The sequence below is a fragment of the Eurytemora carolleeae genome, unplaced genomic scaffold (assembly GCF_000591075.1).
Source record: "Eurytemora carolleeae unplaced genomic scaffold, Eaff_2.0 scaffold354, whole genome shotgun sequence".
Classification (NCBI taxonomy): domain Eukaryota; kingdom Metazoa; phylum Arthropoda; class Copepoda; order Calanoida; family Temoridae; genus Eurytemora; species Eurytemora carolleeae.
The window spans coordinates 47,611-67,207 of NW_019396571.1; the positions used below are offsets into that span (position 1 = coordinate 47,611).

General features: G+C 33.0%; 2 protein-coding genes across 2 annotated transcripts in view; both read left to right on the plus strand.

The window, feature by feature from the left end:
- Positions 1-10,315, plus strand: part of LOC111705678 (elongation of very long chain fatty acids protein 6) — a 17,151-nt gene extending 6,836 nt beyond the window's left edge. Inside the window, exons 2-9 of the mRNA XM_023478307.1 lie at positions 1,207-1,295; positions 2,409-2,473; positions 2,915-2,979; positions 3,689-3,823; positions 4,952-5,058; positions 6,724-6,802; positions 8,363-8,443; positions 9,271-10,315. Coding sequence (XP_023334075.1) covers positions 1,207-1,295; positions 2,409-2,473; positions 2,915-2,979; positions 3,689-3,823; positions 4,952-5,058; positions 6,724-6,802; positions 8,363-8,443; positions 9,271-9,289 — 640 coding nt within the window. The 3' untranslated portion in view covers positions 9,290-10,315. The remainder of the gene's footprint in view (positions 1-1,206; positions 1,296-2,408; positions 2,474-2,914; positions 2,980-3,688; positions 3,824-4,951; positions 5,059-6,723; positions 6,803-8,362; positions 8,444-9,270) is intronic.
- Positions 10,316-10,353: 38 nt separating this feature from the next.
- LOC111705679 (uncharacterized) lies at positions 10,354-19,421 on the plus strand. The gene is made up of 14 exons (XM_023478308.1): positions 10,354-10,365; positions 10,456-10,459; positions 13,824-13,924; positions 14,365-14,477; positions 14,775-14,921; positions 15,084-15,176; positions 15,265-15,359; positions 15,515-15,614; positions 15,696-15,869; positions 16,422-16,622; positions 16,853-16,950; positions 17,615-17,753; positions 18,702-18,859; positions 19,412-19,421. The coding sequence occupies exons 3-14, from the start codon at positions 13,837-13,839 to the stop codon at positions 19,419-19,421; spliced, it is 1,416 nt and encodes a 471-aa protein (XP_023334076.1). The 5' UTR covers positions 10,354-10,365; positions 10,456-10,459; positions 13,824-13,836.
- Positions 19,422-19,597: the final 176 nt, after the last annotated feature.

Here is a 19,597-nt window from a genome sequence, read left to right on the forward strand (position 1 = left end):
AAGTCGAAATTTATGTCGGAAATTAAGTCGAAATTTATGTCGGAAATTAAGTCGAAATTCATGTCGGAAATTAAGTCGAAATTTATGTCGGAAATTAAGTCGAAATTTACGTCGTAAATCAAGTCGAAATTTATGTCGGAAATTAAGTCGAAATTCATGTCGGAAATTAAGTCGAAATAGCTCTTGATCTTTTTCCACCTGATGGTGTAAACCTTTGATATTTCAAACTTGAATTCTTTCATCTAACAGAATTCATAGTTTTAAATATCAAAGGTCTACGGCATTGGGTTGCAAAGATATAGATATTAGAAAATCAGAGTTTGTGACAAAGACTCAATTCCTTTGATTAAAAAATACATCACAAAGTTATCTTTTCTCCCCAGTACAAAATCACTTCAACTTTCCTTTCTTCTATTGCATGTAGAATCAAGGTAAACAATTCAGAATATTTCAGAATTAAAAAAATAAAATGTCCAAAATTTTGATCCCGTAATGCTTCCTGGCTAACCCGTTTATTCTCACCTAGAACTTATTTTCTATATAAAATACAGCATACAAGGAATGTACTATTATTATTTGAAATTGTACTGCAGTGGTTTGAAGCTTACTGGATACACAGCGAGTGTTAGAGACATTTCATTCTTTATTGCGGACATTTTGCAACATTATACCAATACAAGGCTTCTGCAGGGAAAACTAAAGAAACTTTTAAATTTTCTTTTAGCTTTTGATGAAATATAAAATATTGGGATTCAAGTATAGTCGATTCTATTTTTTTCTTGTATTCTTTGCTCGTTTCTATCCTATTCTAAAATAATCAATTTTATTAAATTCTATTGCATTTTATTATTTTATGCGTTTTATAATCATATCACAAAGATTACAACTTTGTATATATTATTTAGTATTGTATTGTATTGTATTATATTGTACTAGCTGAGGTCCGTCGTTACCCATGAGTGTCCACAACAAATGTAAGCCAATTCGGTCCATCCGTTTGGCCGGCTATAGGGAACATATATATACGAATGTCTTGTTTTATTTCATAAATTGTATTGTATTGTATTTTATTGTATTGTTTTGTATTGTATTGTATTGTATTATATTGTATTGTATTGTATTGTATTGTATTGTATTGTATTGTATTGTATTGTATTGTATTGTATTGTATTGTATTGTATTGTATTGTATTGTATTATATTGTAGGCCTGGATTTGAGCTACGTGGCCTGCTAACTGCTTGGAATATAATGCTTGCAGTTTTCAGTATTATGGGAGCATCAAGGAATGTACATTGTTAACTTATCTTTTATACATTTCAACAAACTTTTTATAGTTTTTGGTTAAACAAACTTTTTATAGTTTTTTGTTAAACGAACTTTTTATAGTTTTTTGTTAAACAAACTTTTAACAGTTTTTGGTTAAACAAACTTTTTATAGTTTTTGGTTAAACAACTGGATGTTTGTTCTCTCGAAGGTAAAAACTATTTTTTTTAGATTTTTTTTTTAGATTTCAATTTCTGTTTGTAACACATACTATATTTATTTATTTTATACTTTCCCAATCCATGGAAAATTAGTTCCAAAACTAACACTTGGCCCAAATCTGCAAAGTTATCTTTTTCAAGTATGTACATCTTTAAATCCAAGCCGAGTTATACAAAACTAAATCATACATTTATCAGAAATGGCTAAAACTGTAAGAATTCGTTTTTTATGATTCTTGTTTTCATTTTGGAAGATATCCCTATTTTGAAACAATTACCGCATTTCAGCTCATGTCGCGTTTTTGAATCACATCCTGGATTTGAGACAATTACTCAGGGGCGTAAATAAGGATTCTTTAGGGGGGGGGGTTATTTTTTATACCCCCCCCTGGGAAAATATCATGATGTATATCAAATATTTGGGTTGGTTTAGGTTTGATTTGAATTTTCCACTCATTTCTGGCATTTACAAACTCTGTCAAATAAAGGCTTCATTTCTTACCTTTCAGCTTTCACCTTGTTTTATATCCTTCATTATAGTTATTCATTTTACATTAACTACAAAGATCTGTAAATAAAAACTGGATTTATTTTAGTCTATTATTACTGTTAAATATATATTAAATACATACTGACAAGTAACATATAAAATATTTTTACTCTAAGAGGAAAAAGAGGTGTAGAGTGATATATTTCTTTAATATAACAGAAAATTGGGAGTTTTCTGAATGTCGTATTTATAATTATATAGGTCCCGGAACTGGGTGACACAGTGTTTATTGTATTCAGAAAACAACAGCTGATATTCTTGCATTGGTGAGTGCTGGTTTATAGATATATTATAATACAATAATAATAATAATAATGCAGTGATAATAAGAAAACTGTGGAACATGAAGACGACATTACAGCAATATTTAAGTGTATTTGATGTTTGTACAAAACCGCGTATGTGGTTTCTGGACCTGGATGTTTGTTCTCTCGAAGGTTAAAAATATTTTTTTAAAGATTTTTTTTTAGATTTCAAATTCTGTTTGCAACGCATATTATATTTATTTATTATATACTTTCTTATTTCAGGGGAAATTAGTTCCAAAACTAACACTTGGCCCAAATCTGCAAAGTTATCTTTTTCAAGCGTATATATCTTTAAATCCCAGCCGAGTTATACAAAACTGCATCAAACATTTATCAGAAATGGCTGAAACTATTTATTGAAACAAGAAGTGTCAACTTTTAACTAATAATTATGTGTAAGAATTAGTTTTTGATGATTCTTGTTTTCATTTTTGAAGATTAACAATTACCGCATTTCAGCTCATGTTGCACTTTTGAATCATATCCTGGTTTTGAGACTCAGGGGCGTAAATAAGGATTCTTAAGGTTTTTTTTTTATTTTTTCTGAATGTCGTATTTATAATTATATAGGTCCCGGAACTGGGTGACACAGTGTTTATTGTATTCAGAAAACAACAGCTGATATTCTTGCATTGGTGAGTGCTGGTTTATAGATATATTATAATACAATAATAATAATAATAATGCAGTGATAATAAGAAAACTGTGGAACATGAAGACGACATTACAGCAATATTTAAGTGTATTTGATGTTTTTACAAGGCTAATATTTTTACTAAACACTTGTTGAATCACTAATTTAGTTAAATGGGTCTGTTTACACTGCACAATTGACGTGTCTCATGCTCATTGGACTTTTTAAAATTATAACTTGATTCTATATTATAAAACAAGACATTCATATATATGTTCCCTCTGACCGGCCAAACGGTTGGACCAGATGGGCTGACACTCATGGGTAGCCTAGTTTTGTATAAAATTTGAAATATGATAAGTTAAGAATATTTACAGTTCTAGACTTTTAAGGTGCTTCGCGCCCATATCTTCTAATTGTGGCTCTATCTGTAAGCATATTCTCTTTGTCTATATATAAATTTGGCTTGTCTGTTTGGGTGTCTGTCTGTTTGTTTGTTTGTTTGTNTGAGGTCTCACTTGAATTTGGTCCCGATCGGTTCAGCCGTTTTGACGTTTATTGGATACAATTTGACAAACAGACAGATAGACTTGGCAAATTACAAATAAAGATAGTTGTGTTAGATTAAATAATAACACGCATTCAATGGTTGTCGTTGACTAAAATTATGAGAAATAATATTTTTATATTAATACTATTAATGTATCTAGGTATCACCATGTAACTGTACTGTTGTATGCCTGGTACAGCTACACTGAGTACACTGCTCCAGCCCGTTGGTTCATTGTCATGAACTATATTGTACACTCAATCATGTACAGTTACTACGCATGCAAGGCTCTTAGGTAAACTGTACGGTAACCGCCAAAAAGCCCTTTTTATGAAAACGTTTTAGATTTGACCTTATTTCCATTTAGGACTTTTTTCTTGTTTTTTTTTAATTCCTGTGATTTTATTTTCTGAGACTTTATTGGCAGCCCCCATATTATTTTATAGAAAAAAGTCCCAGGAATCTAAAACTCAAGACTTTATTTCCTAGGACTTAAGAAAATTGGGACTTTTAACCAAAGTTTTAATTTTTTTGTTCCTGAAACTTTTTTTCCTTTTTTTCTTACATAGATTCAAACTGTACAGTACTGCAGTGGTAAACTGTACAGTACTGCAGTGGTAAACAGATTCAAACTGTACAGTACTGCAGTGGTGAACTGTACAGTACTGCAGTGGTAACCAGAAATCAGAGGAAATTCTTTCGCTTTAAAAAAAAAATATTTTGCCACGTCACTAGAATTTAGTAACAAATAAAAAACCTTCAGCGATATTTTTTAATAAAAAGAAATAACGAAGACGACAACGATTTCACGGCTTTTTGAATACAGATTTTTTTGAAGTGGTAATAGTCAATGCAAGAAAATACCTTTTTTTGTCTGCAAACCTTGTCACAACATTTTTTTTTAATGTTTTTAATTGAAAAAGTTTACGAAAGGAAAAACTGGTAAATGTGCCCGGAACTCAGAACAATTAAGCAAAGAGAAATACCAAACATTACTTATGATTTTATCGATTGAGTTCAGTTACAAGTTTACAACAATATTGATTAAAAATCCATTGTGGTTTGCAAGAATTGCTTGCAAAAGAATGCCTTGAATTTAAATTAATTTGATTAATTAGCTGATTAAAGATAAAATATGTGTAATTGCTGATTATATAGTTTAATTATATTCTTACAAGCTCTGCAAATAGTTAAAATATGAAATGTCAAATTTTTTTCTCATTCATCTTGTAATATCGCAATACGATTCTTATTCCGATGTTCTTTGTAAAATGATTGTTAACGATGGTGCTAAAACCAAACTATACCAGTCCTTTTTTTAAACGATCGCTTGGTTTTGGAGTCTTTGATCGGTAACGAATCTATCGAAGTTAAAAGTAAAAACTCAAATTTTTCTGATGATTTAAACATTGTTTAATTTTAGGGTTCGGGTTCCTCGTTGTATTGCTATGCTGATTACTAGTCTTCAACTTCTACAGATGGTCATTGGGTGTACAGTTAACTTCCTGGCCTTCCAGTATAAACAGAACGGTATGTACTGTACAATGAACATACATTGTCGTTGGTACAGTCGTACAATGTACATATATTGTCATTGGTACAGTTGTACAATGTACATCAATTGTAATTTCTACAGTTGTACAATGTACATATATTGTAATTGGTACAGTTGTACAATGTACATACATTGTCATTGGTACAGTTGTACAATGTACATACATTGTCGTTGGTACAGTCGTACAATGTACATATATTGTCATTGGTACAGTTGTACAATGTACATATATTGTAATTGGTACAGTTGTACAATGTACATACATTGTCATTGGTACAGTTGTACAATGTACATACATTGTCGTTGGTACAGTCGTACAATGTACATATATTGTCATTGGTACAGTTGTACAATGTACATCAATTGTCATTTCTACAGTTGTACAATGTACATATATTGTAATTGGTACAGTTGTACAATGTACATACATTGTCATTGGTACAGTCGTACAATGTACATATATTGTCATTGGTACAGTTGTACAATGTACATACATTGTCATTTCTACAGTTGTACAATGTACATATATTGTAATTGGTACAGTTGTACAATGTACATACATTGTCATTGGTACAGTTGTACAATGTACATACATTGTCATTGTACAATGTACATTCAACAATATTCCGACAAAGTTATTTCAGATTGTATTTTGTACAACTTTTTTTGTACCACAAATATAAAATTTTATTCTGGCATTGCAGGCAAAACATCCCTTTTATTTTGTTGATAAATGATACAGTGAGACTCATAAAACTGTGAAAGTGAAAGACAACAGTTTATCAATCTGTTCTGTGTAGTTGATGTTGCTATTTATCAATCTGTTCTGTGTAGTTGATGTTGCTATTTAGCAATCTGATTTGTGTAGTTGATGTTGCTATTTAGCAATTTGTTCTGTTTAGTTGATGTTGCTATTTAGCAATCTGATCTGTGTAGTTGATGTTGCTATTTAGCAATCTGTTCTGTGTAGTTGATGTTGCTATTTAGCAATTTATTCTCTGTAGTTGATGTTGCTATTTATCAATCTGTTCTGTGTAGTTGATGTTGCTATTTAGCAATCTGTTCTCTGTAGTTGATGTTGCTATTTAGCAATTTGTTCTGTATAGTTGATGTTGCTATTTAGCAATCTGATCAGTGTAGTTGATTAATTAAAACCATTAATTGAGTCTAACAGTCGTCTTTTTCTTCCATAGTTTGATTAGTATCCCTGTGCTATTTTTTAGAAATCTTTTATCTTGAGTCGCACTTTACATTTCGAGGTCTTTTTTTAATGTGAAAAAATGTATTCCAGAAATAGAAAATGAAAGTTTTACCATATGAAAGAGTATTTTTAACAAAAATATTATTATGCTGAAAACTGGTTTACTTCATACATGAAACTTGGTTTTCTTTACTTCCATCTGTAGATAAATAAATATACATATAACTAGGCTTTTAGGGCGCTTTGCGGCCATCTTCTGTTTCAATTGTGAACATGTTCTCTTCGTATATTGTAATACAAAAACACAACAAAACTTTTGCGGATTTTATAAAAAAAAATTCGTGAATTACTTGTGATTTAGAAAACAGTATACAATAAACATGTACAATGTACATAACATTGATCAATTGGTTTACGACAAAATAATCCTAATTTCTAGGAGTTGAATGTGGAGTGAGTGATAATAACTTGAAACTGTCTCTGATTATGTACACAAGCTACTTTGTACTCTTTGCCAGGTACATAAACTTGGCCGGATATATAGTTCAGAGCCCGTTCTCTCCATAATAATGTTTAAACAGTGGCCGTGTTGTTCACGTACTTTAGGGGACGATAGTTTGGCCGCTAGGTGTCTCACGCAAAATTCTTATCTGATAGATAGATAGTTCTTACGAGAGACATCTAGCGGCCAAACTGTCGTCCCCCAAAGTACGTGAACAGCACGACCACTGTTTAAACATTATTATGGAGAGAACGGGCTCCGGCATAGAGAAAGGAAACGAAGAGGTAAAGCTTACTTCAGATGTACTGTACACTTGGAGAGTGATTGTATTTTTTTGGGGGTGGTAAAATGTCGATAATTGAATATTTCTAAAGATAATTAGATAGACACTTAATATGGATTGTACACACAGGCTTGTATACTACAGTACATTACAGTTCAGTTGTTTGTTTATGTTTAAGAAAGTATGACAAATATTACATTGTGAAAAAATGCTCAAACAATTCTTCTTGTAAAAATGTGAGTTTTTTCAAAATACCAAAACATTGTGCATGGCTATAGACTTACAGGTTGGGAGACTTCACGGTAATATATAATTATATTTGCTTAATTATCTACATTTTACCACCCTCGGCCCTTAAGTAATACGATCACACATACAAGTGTACAGTGCTTGATACGTAAACATCGTAATGTACACAACCGACCTCTTTATATCAATTAAGATGGAGGTTGGTTGTATACATCTGAGGTAAGCTTTACCTCTTCGTTTCCTTTCTCTATGAGTTCCTGTAACAAAGTTTTAGATAGTTGGTATATATTCTGATATATAGAAGATATTTTTCCCACATCATTTTTGATCGTTTATAGATCTAAATTAAGATTTATGGGACAAATCAGAAAATTTAAAAAGAATGAATCATTACAAAAAACATGTTGTAAGGCTAATTTCAAACTTTTCTTGCAGAAAATACCAGTTTTTTTAGTATTATGTGCGTATTATGGCGTTGAAGCTTGGAGATGAATCTAATATGATATGGAACTCTCTGTATAAACTTTTCATTGCACAAACCACTTCGCTTTGCGAATTTTTCTTGAATTTTTCATGCTTTTCTGCTCTACCGAGAAAGTTAATATTTTCGGAATAATAATATAGTAGCTGAAGTGCCCGGCGTTCCCCGTGGAATTAAAAAGAAATATTTTTTAAATGTCCATTTTTTAACAAAAAACGAATTTTTAGCCTATGTTACCCCAGGATACCCACAAAAGTTGAGATTTTAATGACGACCTAAAAAAATGTAAAATAAGAACTTTTGGAAACATTTTTTTGTAATTCTGATCTTCCGTAAACCTTCTCTAGCTGGGGCCCGATCGGTTTGGCCGTTTCGACATTTTTTGGTTACAAACAAACAGACAAGCATAATATATATATATAATGATAAGAATAAGACTAGTATCCAGAATACTTTATACCTTCAAATGTTACCAAATACCTTTTCCTCGTTAAAATATGCATCAATATGTTTTAACATTATTTGGAAATATTTTTAAATGATTATTAAAACTTCTATTTAAGGTTCTTCTATAATGCTTATTTGATCAAATCTCAGCGGAAAGAATTAAAAACAGAATCCGTAGATGCCCAAAACAATATAAGGTAACATTTAAAATTTTTCATGTCAATATATCAAGGTAACAAATTGTTCTGATGTGAAAATGTCAGGATGTCAAGATGTCAAGATGTCAAGATGACCTGATGAAAAAATGTCAGGATGTCAAGATGTCCTGGTGCAAAAATGTCAGGATGTCAAGATATCCTGATGTAAAAATGTCAGGATGTCAAGATGTCCTGATGTAAAAATGTCAGGATGTCAAGATGTCCTGGTGTAAACATGTCATTATGTCAAGATGTCCTGATGTAAAAATGTCAGGATGTCAAGATGTCAAGATGTCAAGATGAAAAAATGTCAGGATGTCAAGATGTCCTGGTGTAAACATGCCATTATGTCAAGATGTTCTGATATAAAAATGCCAGGATGTCAATTGATGTCAAGATGTCCAGATGTAAAAATGTCAGGATGTCAAGATGTCCTGGTGTGAAATGTCATTATGTCAAGATATCCTGATGTTAAAATGTCAGGATGTCAAGATGTCCTGGTGTAAAAATGTCATTATGTCAAGATATCCTAATGTAAAAATGTCAGGATGTCAAGAAATCCTGATGTAAAAATGTCTGGATGTCAAGATGTCCTGGTGTAAAAATATCCGAGTGTCAAAATGTCTGAGTCAAATTCTTTGATGTCATGCTTTCAAAATGTTAAAATGTCCAGATGTCAGCATATATCTGCACGTCAAAATGTCTGGAAAAGATGTTTGGATATCTTTGAATGTAAAAATGATGTCTGCATTTTCAGACATCTTATTAACAAGCCTTTATAGATTCCAAATTAAAATGGACGGATTGAATTGTTTTTGTTGTTTCAGAGAACGCAAGGATCAGTAGATCATATCTTAAACGTCATCCCTCAAATTTGCAGGCCTTGCTACAATCAAAACCTTTAAGGAGGCTTTTTCATGGAAAATCTGTGTTAACAACTGAGAAAAAATCTGCGAACACAACTAACAGGAAAATCTGGAAAACAGCTGATAGGAAAATCTGGAAAACAGCTGATAGGAAAATCCGGAAAACAGCTGATAGGAAAATCTGGAAAACAGCTGATAGGAAAATCTGCACAACAGCTGATAGGAAAATCTGGAAAACAGCTGACTGGGCAGAGAAAATTGCTGACAAAGCTTACAGGCTGCTTGATATAAATACTGAAAACTGTTTATTAGATTAAGTCCTTGTATTTTAAGATTAAGTCCTTGTATTCTAAGATTAAGTCCTTAAAATCCAAGATTAAGTCCTCGGCTTCCAAGATGAATTCCTTGTTTTCCAAGATTAAGTTTTTGTTTTCCAAGATTAATTCCTTGTATTCCAAGATTAAGTCTTGTATTCCAAGATTAAGTACTTGTATTCCAAGATTAAGTCCTTGTATTCCGAGATTCAGTCCTTGCATTCCAAGATTAAGTCCTTGCATTCCAAGATTAAGTCCTTATATTCCAAGATTAAGTCATGTATTCCAAGATTAAGTACTTGTTTTCTAAGATTCAGTCCTCGTATTCCAAGATTAAGTCCTTGAATTCCAAAAGTCAGTCCTTTTATTCCAAGATTAAGTCCTTGTATTCAAAGACTAAGTTATTGTATTCAAAGATTAAGTCCTCGTATTCCAAGATTAAGTCCTTGTATTCCAAAACTCCCAAAGTGATGTTTGTAGGTAAACATAAAACATGGGATTTTAGGCCTGGTTCTCGTAGTTGAATATTAGCTGATATGTACAGAACGCGTAGAGCTTCTAATATCCATGTAAAATGCACATCGTACAGTACGTAAACCCTGCAAAGATAATTTAAGTATTTAGTTTTTTTTTAACAATTAAAAACTTATCTACAATTAAACATTTAAAGTCTTTGCGCACAATACAAATTCAAAAATAAAAACAATAAAACAAAATGTAAGAAAAAATCAATTCACTTTTAGTGTAACAGACTGTATGTCATTTCACACTGCTCAATGCTCATTGTGAATAAAATTTAATTTAACTATTATATATTTGTAGTTTATCAAAGGAAGCCTGTAGTTCCTGTAGTAAACCTGTAGTATATAATCAAGCTCAATTTCTAATATATAATCTAGCACTTAAAAAGGACCAAAACTTTAAAAAAAACTTACGTAAGTGACAATACTTTGATGTTTTTCTTAATTGGTCATCGCCATCGGCGGTTTAAAAACAGAACGGTATTGTACTGTACTACAACTTGTACTGTAGTGCGATGTGTAGTGTATGGGGTATACTGTACTGTACTGTACAGTGCTGTATTTTATTGTATTGTACTGTACTGTACGGTACGTACTGTACTGTACTGTACTGTACTGTACTGTACTGTACTGTACTGTACTGTACTGTAATGTACTGTACTGTACTGCACTGTACTGTTTATGATTGTTTCTGTAAACTAACTAGATTTGTGATTAAAGCTAAAATGAATAATAATAATGAAAATTGAACATTGAACATCCATCATTGTTAATTTAACTATTTATATATATTATTACCTGTGTGCGAGAATAAGGGAAAGTGATAGTTTTGTAGAATTTTCTTTCATCCCCTTATTTATTGTACACAAACTTTAATAAATTGTACTTGAACGCATGAACATGTTCATTTATGTACATTATGCTTGCGATCTGAGCTGCACTGTAAAGTTCTTTTTGAACATATATTTATATGCTGTATACTTGTTAGTGTACAGTGTACATTGTAAACTGTAGTTTTTAATCCTAATTAATCCTTATTATCCTGTACGTCCAATTGTCCAGCTTACATTTTCATTGTACTATATTATTATTATTAAATGCACTAGAGAAACAGCAGGCCTGTTACGTAGAAGCCATTGATCCAGGGGCGTATACAAGACTGGGGGAGGGGGGGATATGGGGCTCCGCAGTCCAAAAACTGGAAAGTGAAAAAAAGGCCCCCCCCCCCCATTGCACTGTACGAATTCTAATATACGCCCCTACAAAGAAACATTATGCATGTTGTTTAACAGAAAAAGTTGTAATATATTATAGCATTTGTTAACGCTCTGAAATCTGATTTAATTGTAAAAATTAGTTTAACTTCTTCTGTACCATGCACTCTCTGCCACATTGAATTTGTTCAACACTGCTCACCCAGTTCAACTACAATTGTCAATTCTCGCTTCTTAATAATTTTAAGTGCGAAGGAGCAGGGTGCATTTTTAAATTTGTCCAGGGGGGGCGGGCTCGAAACTCTTCCCCCTCTCTTTCTATGCCCCTACAAGAGTGTATACTAAATGCATCCTATAGCAAACTTGATAATTCTTTATCGCAAAATTTTATTTTAATGTTTTATCTGTTTTTTTTTATAGTCTTATTAAAAATACCATTTTGTGATTTAATTTTAAGATTTAAACGCAAAAAAAGTTTATTTGTGATCAGACTTGATTAAAATAAATGAATAAAAAATAATATAAAAATTTAATTGTTTGAGTTTAAATAATTTGTACGTCTTCCTACTTTTGTTTATTTATTTGTAAACAATAACAAATCAGTTAGCTAATGTTATTCAGAGTAATTCTTCATCTCATGTAAACAAATTGCCCTGTATTCCATTAAATTCAATTCATTCATTCGTATTTCTATAAGGAGCTGTTACCATTAGGAAGGAGGTGGGAGCTGCGTATTGATGATAGTTTTTTTGGTGTTTTTATAGTTAGGGGAATCAACCGGAAGCCGTTCCTTCCATGAACTACATTGGTCGATAACTTGACGTCGCCATTGGTCGTCAAATGTACGGAGAACTTATCGGATAAGAATTTAGCATGAGACATCTAGCGGCCAACATATCGTCCCCCAAGGACGTGAACTACGTGACCACTTTCTATGGAGAGAACGGGCTCGGGTATTACTTTAAATGTCAGGTTTTTGGACTTGGATATACCCAAGTACTAAGCGATCAAAAGGCTCCAGCATTTTGTAACCTGTCTTTAAAAGTTTGTGAAATTAAGAAAATTTTTATTTCAGAGAGGAAAACCTTAAATATTTGTCAAAATATCGATGCTGTCTATATACTAAAATTAATATTACCATATTGTCAAATTACTGAAGGGAGACATTCCTTTCTAGTTAAAGAATATATTTAGGGGCGGGGCCTACCCCCCCCCCATCCCTCCCTGGAAAGTTAAAAATAGTTAAGCCTTATTTGACTAATTCCTGTGAACGGCTTTTTACTAATATCCTTAGTTTGAACTAGGCGAGGGAGGGAACCCAACATGCTATGAGCCTCTGTCATGCACACGAGCCTCCCAGACTTGCTGGGCAGATAGAGCCTCTGGCAGTAAGTAAGAGCCTCCGCTATACAGCACAGTTTTCATAACATCTTGCTTTTACATGTAATTATTTCTATTTTAACAGTGGTACAAGAATTTTACTTACGATTTATAATGTTTATTGATTGTCAGGTTTTGTAACTTATATTGACTCTCAAAGTGATTTTAAGATTTATGTTTTACAATAAAACATTTCTTACGTAGTGAGGGGGCTATTTGAAAATTTATCTTTGAACTGAACTAAGTTAATTTTGTTTCTAATGATTTAGGCAGTATCTTTTATTATTTGCCAAAGTGAAATTTATTTGCTCTTAATCTGATAATCTGATAACAATTTCACAAAAGTATTGCTTAAATCAAAGATTATCAATTTCAATTGTTTTCAGAAATTTTCAATGTTTTCCTTTCTGTGTAAAATGTTTTTTAATTACTTAACTAGGCATTCTATAATAATTTATAAATACTTCTGATCTTAGATGAACTTTTTATGCCACTAATTCAAAAAAATATGATTCTTTACTGCATGTTTATAAATCAAGAGTTTTAATGAAACTATTCTGTATAGCGGAGGCTTGTTACCTTGCAGCGTAGGCTCTTGCTGCTGGGGGTTCCCTCCCTCTCTAGGCACAGCTTGCTTCCGGCTTAACTTCTATATATAAATTTGGCTTGTCTGTTTGTTTGTTTGTCTGTTTGTTTGTTTGTATCCAATAAACGTCAAAACGGCTGAACCGATCGGGCCCAAATTTTTTGTGGGACATCTAGGGAGCCCAGGGAAGGTTTATGAATCATCAAAATTTCAAATATTTGTCTCTATCAAAATTCGATCGTCATTAAATTTTTTAAAATTTTGAAAATCCGCGAAATTTTTTGTAAAAATCCGCGAATTATTTTTGTTTAGTTTTACGATGTACACAAAGAGAACATGTTCACAACTAATTTAGAAGATGGGCGCGCAGCGCCCTCTAAGGCTAGAAAGAAGGGCGCGAAGCGCCTTGAATTTCTAGTAACTATAAATTAAACTGTAATTGGTAGTTAAACTATGAATTAACTCTATTACAAATTAACTAGATAAATTACGAGTTGTCAGTTTAAGACAAAATGGCTGAAGCTGTAAATGTTGCAAAAGCTAGTAAAATGGAACCTGCTTGGCCGGCCTTCAGGCCTACCAAGCCAGATCCGGTTCTAGGTTAGTATATTTGATGTAAAGGATGTTGACAGGGTGTCTCAATTAATGACTACTTCTGTTTTGTCTTAGATTCAAAGAAGGCTGACCACATTTTGGAAAGCTCATATGACTTTAATTTTTTTAATGCATAATTATTACTTATTATTCATATCAATTTAAGATTCTCGTTTCTATGTTTGTTGGGACACCCAGAAGTTTTCTGAGTGAGCTACTCATATTTATAAAGGGGGTTGTCAGATTCAAATTGGCACCCTCCCATTGAATCTTAATATTATCAATAATCGTTATAAAATATCGACGTGGTTTAAAGCTTGAATAAGATTTCTATTCTAAATTATTCATATGTGTTCCTGCAGCAAAAATGTGCATGCCATTAAGAAGATAAACTGCTATTTATTTGCAACTTTATCTCTGAAATGTTATTTAGCTGTTCTGTTCAGGAAAAAAGGAGATGTCACCTGAACAAAGTTTGATTGAATTTATATCAACCTCAGCTTCTCTTCATGGTGTCAAGAAAATGTCTCTCCGAAACCTGGAATGGGATCTTCTCAAGGTATGTGCTATTGTTCATCTAATAAACCATTGGTTGTCCTGCTTCAGTTTATCAGAATTCTTAAGCTTACTTTGGATGGCAGATTCACATGTGCAAGTGTGAAGAAACCTTAACTTCATCTTGCAGAGTTATTCTTATATTTCTTTTCAGAATGTAGCCATTTAATTTGAGGGTTACATAAAATTGTATTTAGAGCATGTTTTGGAACTTAATTTTTATGAAAGATTGTTTTGTGCTTTTCTGCATTAGCAAAAATATTAGCTTTAAAAGATTTTTTACTTGCTGTGAAAATTTTAGGTGTTTCCTTACAACATCATGCCTGCTAATGCAGCAGCCTGGTATATGGCTAAACGTAAGTTCTACGCTGATCAGCCAGCTGACCAGCAGCTTCTGCCCTACCTTCTCAACAAGTATCCTGAGAAGTTTCATATATCCAAGCAACAGGTAATTTAAAGGTGACCAGACATGTTTTTCTTTGACCTGCTACTTTAAAGGGGTGACTGACAAAGGTTTTTAGGGTGCCATTGGAAATCTGAAACGTGTTTCTCTAAAAATTTGAATTTTAACTGGAGAAGAATGTGGGAATTATCTTTGTTTTGTCCTTAGGTTGAATTTCTTGAGGTTTACTCTAAAGAGACTGCTAAGCGTAAACTGAATTATCTTGTTCAGTTTGGATTAGATGCATATTTCACCCACAAGGTAGCTAAATTTGATTTTTCAGCATTATAATTTAAGTTCAATTGTTAAATGCCTAATTTTAGTTCTAAAATCTATTGTTTGTTATCAGGTTGATGAGTTTGGAGTGTATTTCTTTGATCCTACATACTATGAAGTCACTGAACCTTTCCATGAGTCAATCAGACTTTGTGTGCCAGGAGTCAGGTTAGTTTATTGTTTTTGAACTCTTAAATTATGTAACATTTGGTAAGGGGATTAGTTACCTTACCCCCCACCCCCTATGAAGTTTATTAGGGATGGTCAATATGCATAATTTTGGCTAACTGGGTTTTAATGATCTTATAATATTCATTCTTCAGATCCAGATTAGTGTCCGCTTTCTTCAACCAGCAGAAGCAATTCCACTTTGAGCAGCATTCTAACAATCTTGCTTCCATTTCCAAGCCACCAGGACTAAAGGTAGTGAAAAAAGTAATTTAATTATCTTAAAACAATTTTAACCTGTTGGCTTAGGAGACATTTTTAACTTTGTTTGTGTAGGTTATGACTAACATGACCGGAGTGATTGTGTCTATGGTAAACAACCAATATGGATTCCTGAAGTTTGGTAGTGGGCAGAAAGCTTTGTTCTGTGCCAAGGGATTGTACAGAGATGGCTGGCAATATACAGGAGACCCTTTGCGACTTCCAGCAATGTACTTTGATGCTTATCAGGTAAATTCATGTTAAATGTAAATTCATGTTAAATGTTTTAAACTCAAACTAATAAGAACGGTTATTACTTTGCTGTGAATTTTGAACACTGATCCAGTACTGAACCGTGTACATCTAAACTTTTGAAGTTTTCTGTGCATGGTAATACAAATTTGAAATATTTTTTATTCAATAATTTAAAATTGAGGTATGTTAAATTCAAGAATAGACAAAATCCCCTACATTATGTGATTTATAATCAGGGGTGTATTCAGGAATTTGTCCAGGGGGTGCTTAAATTTTTTTCTCTTTCCAGGGGGCTCAGCACCTGTTGGGGCCTGAAAACCCCTAGAAATAAGATTTCACTGGTCCAGGGGGGGGGGCTTGGCCCCCATTGCCCCCTCCCCTGAATATGCCTCGTGTTTATGATGTTTTATGTAGCCATTTAAGTGTTGCAAGGCCTGTTTCTCAACCGTAAGTAGAATTTATTTTATCTGGAAATGAATAAAGAATTATCATAAATAATGCTCATAAATAATGCTCGGGCCTTCTGTATTGAATCTTGATGCTTAGGTTGGAAAGGGATCTGGACCTGTTGATGACAAGTGTGATTGGTTTGCTGTCTTGGTTTGGTGTGGCAAGAAGCCTGCTCCAAAGCACTACTGTTCCAAGACTGATTTTAACTCCACACCAATTGGATTTCCCAAACCTGTAACCCAGCATTCTGAAGGAAGGAAGCTTAGGCAGCCTAGTAGCAGCATGATGATTGGTCAGGTACCATTTTTTTTCATGATTTGTAGCTGACCCACAGCTAAGATCCTGTTGTGGCTGACTCGAAAAGAATTTAAAATGCATATTAATCAAGTTGCAGTATGAGGTACAAAGTCTGTTCACTTTGAATTCTTGACACTGCTAACAACAATTATCCAGGAGTAACTAGTTTTCCCCTATCCATACTAATTCTATGGTAGACAAAATGAAAATTAATCTTGACCCTTGTACAGGTTGTAAGTATTCGTAAGAATGGTGCAGTCATATCAGTGCGCGAAGATTCTAAGGACAAGGTTTTTGTTCCTGGCTGGAGCAAAGAGAATAATAAGAGGTAATTAAACTCTAAAGGCGTTTTAAAGAGGGGCTATGGGCCGGGGGTCAAGCCCCCCTGGACCAGTGAAATATTTTGACGCTGAGCCTCACCTGGAAAGAAAATAATTAAGCCCCCCCTGGAAAAATAACTGAATATGCCCCTGAAATCTAAACTCCTTACACTATCAACATTTTATGAGAGCTCCAGAGCTGAAAACTTATGTTTTGGCACCCTTAATCCTGATCAGAAATATTTATCCATTCAGAGCTGAAAACTTTAGAATTAGATATCTTTAATCCTGATCGGATAATTAATCTGGAGATTAAAAATTAGTGGAGAACAAGCAATATTTAATCTCGAAATTAAGAAAAAGAGTGGATTAAGCCAATTAATCCCGATATCCACCATTCTAAAGTTTTCAGCTCTGAACACTTCCTATTTAATTCTCTTTTGGATATCCCTGGTGGGTTCTGACCATTGAGAGCTCTTTGATTGTGTGCTGAATTTCTTAGCTTCTGATTGGCTGGTTGGTTTCTGCAATTAATACATAAATTGGTATCTCCTGAGATGTTTATGCTAGACCAAGTTTATCTGCAGAGAGAATAGAGATTAAGCTTTAAGCTTTTTATTGGGAGTAATGTTGCTTTTTGCCCATGGAACAATTAAGTATAATTAATTCCAGGGATGGACTATGGTTGACTACCTTGACTGGAGACACTGTTGGTCTACATGATCTTGTTGCCTATTATGTTGACACAAAAGAGACTATGCCTGGATTCTCAGCGGTTGGGAAGAATGTGATGGTTCTCAAGGAATATGAGGTAAATTTTTCATAAACTTGATAATGGTAGATATTAGCATTAATTGAAATACTTTGCTCTGTTGATAAATTTTAAAATTGACTTAAATTGTGGTTGGATGACATGTGTGTGTGGCTGCAATTTATATTCCATCTCTACCTCAAGGATATTTTTGAATTGAGGACACAAATTACTGTTTGTCAATATGAGTGGGGGGGGGAGGATTCAGATTGGTGGCATTAGAAATTTTAAAAGATGGATTGAGTGGTAAAACCTTTAAATAAGAATAAAGACCGTTTCAGTGGAGTGAGAATATTGACAAATTTTATTTTCTCATTTCACTACAATTACTTCCCCCCCCTTTGTCGAGGAAAAAAGCCCCTGGATTAAGAATTTAGTTGCCCCTGAGATGTGTATTCTTAAAGATTAGGCACAGTTCACTGAGTTCACTGCCTACTGATTATAAAACCGGTCTCTAATTGCGTACACTCACAGTACACTCTGTTATCATTGTTTTTTTTTTCCTCCAGATTTGTTTAAAAAGCAGTTTTCGTTCGACCTTGTGTTCGCATATTTATAGGATGTTGTCCTTGTCAAAGTTTAAAAGTTGTCCTTATTTTGAAGTGATATTTTTATTGTCCTTAGTTGTCATGTTGTCTTATTTGTATTTCTTGAAGTATACTTCACTCTCATATTTGGGGTCCGTCCAAGTATATGATTATGGACCCCCCCCCCTNCCCTCGGGATGAAGAAATAAAATGAATATAATTAACTTTGAGATAATTACTCTTGAAATCGAGGGCAGAATTGAAACAAAAGGAGAGCATGGAGAAGGATCAAAATTTGTTCTCTAAGACAGGTCCAAAAATCTTTCTCTAAGAAATTACCGCTTGTTTGATGACATAAATTTCAGAAATTTCAAGAAATTGCTGTTTTTTGGAAATATGTAGCAAGAGGACGATATTTCAGGAGTTTGCTGTTTCTAAGAATCGAAGGAACAGAATGTCTGTTGCAATGAGTTCAGGCGCTAACTATAATCCTCGTAATAGTGAATCCTATCTCTCTGAAATGTCGGATTCTATGGATGACTCAGAATCTGAAGTTGTAAGTTTTACTAAAACTTTAAAGCGACTGGAAATGAAAAATGAAAGTGGGTATAGGCTAAAACCCAAGATCGAGACCTATAAGAGTTTTGTCTGATGTTCCTGTCTCGAGAAATTTATACTTTGTTAAAATTACTACTAAACTTTTATATGCGAGATTTGGTACAAAATTTTTAAATAGATCATTTTATCATTTTTTCTGTTAAAAAAGCTTCAGGGCTTTATTTTATATCTATAAATTTTGCTTGTCTGTTTGTTTGTCTGTCTGTTTGTATCCAATAAACGTCAAAACGGCTGAACCGATCGGGCCCAATTTTTTTGTGGGACATCACGTGACCACAGGAAAGGTTATGAAGGATAAAAATTTGAAAAAATGTGTTAGGTTTTTAATTTTGTAAAAAAAATTAATTCTTACATACGCGATTTTTTTTTTAATCCGCAAAAATTTTTTCTTTTTAAAATGCAAACAAAAATAACATGTTCACAATTTAAATAGAAGATGTGCGCGAAGCGCCTTAAAAGCCTAGAAAGAAAAAGCGTTTGAAAATAAATTTAAATAAAAACGTTATTTTGTAGAACAGTTTAGACATATTTTTTGAAACTTTTAAAAATCTTTTCTAATCAATTGGCAAAAATAGCCCAATCGGGATAGGGTTGACAATGCATTTTTTAATTATCATTTGAAAGCAAATTTTATTATTGTCTTCAGTACATTGCTCTGACTGGATAGATATTTTTAACTATCTTTGTTATTTAAAGCAC

Coding starts and splice junctions, on each gene's coding strand:
- LOC111705679 (XM_023478308.1), top strand. CDS start 13,837: ATGGCTGAAGCTGTAAATGTTGCAAAAGCTAGTAAAATGGAACCTGCT. Junction 14,478..14,774: donor TGGAATGGGATCTTCTCAAG/GTATGTGCTATT, acceptor TGAAAATTTTAG/GTGTTTCCTTACAACATCAT. Junction 15,615..15,695: donor CCAAGCCACCAGGACTAAAG/GTAGTGAAAAAA, acceptor TTGTTTGTGTAG/GTTATGACTAACATGACCGG.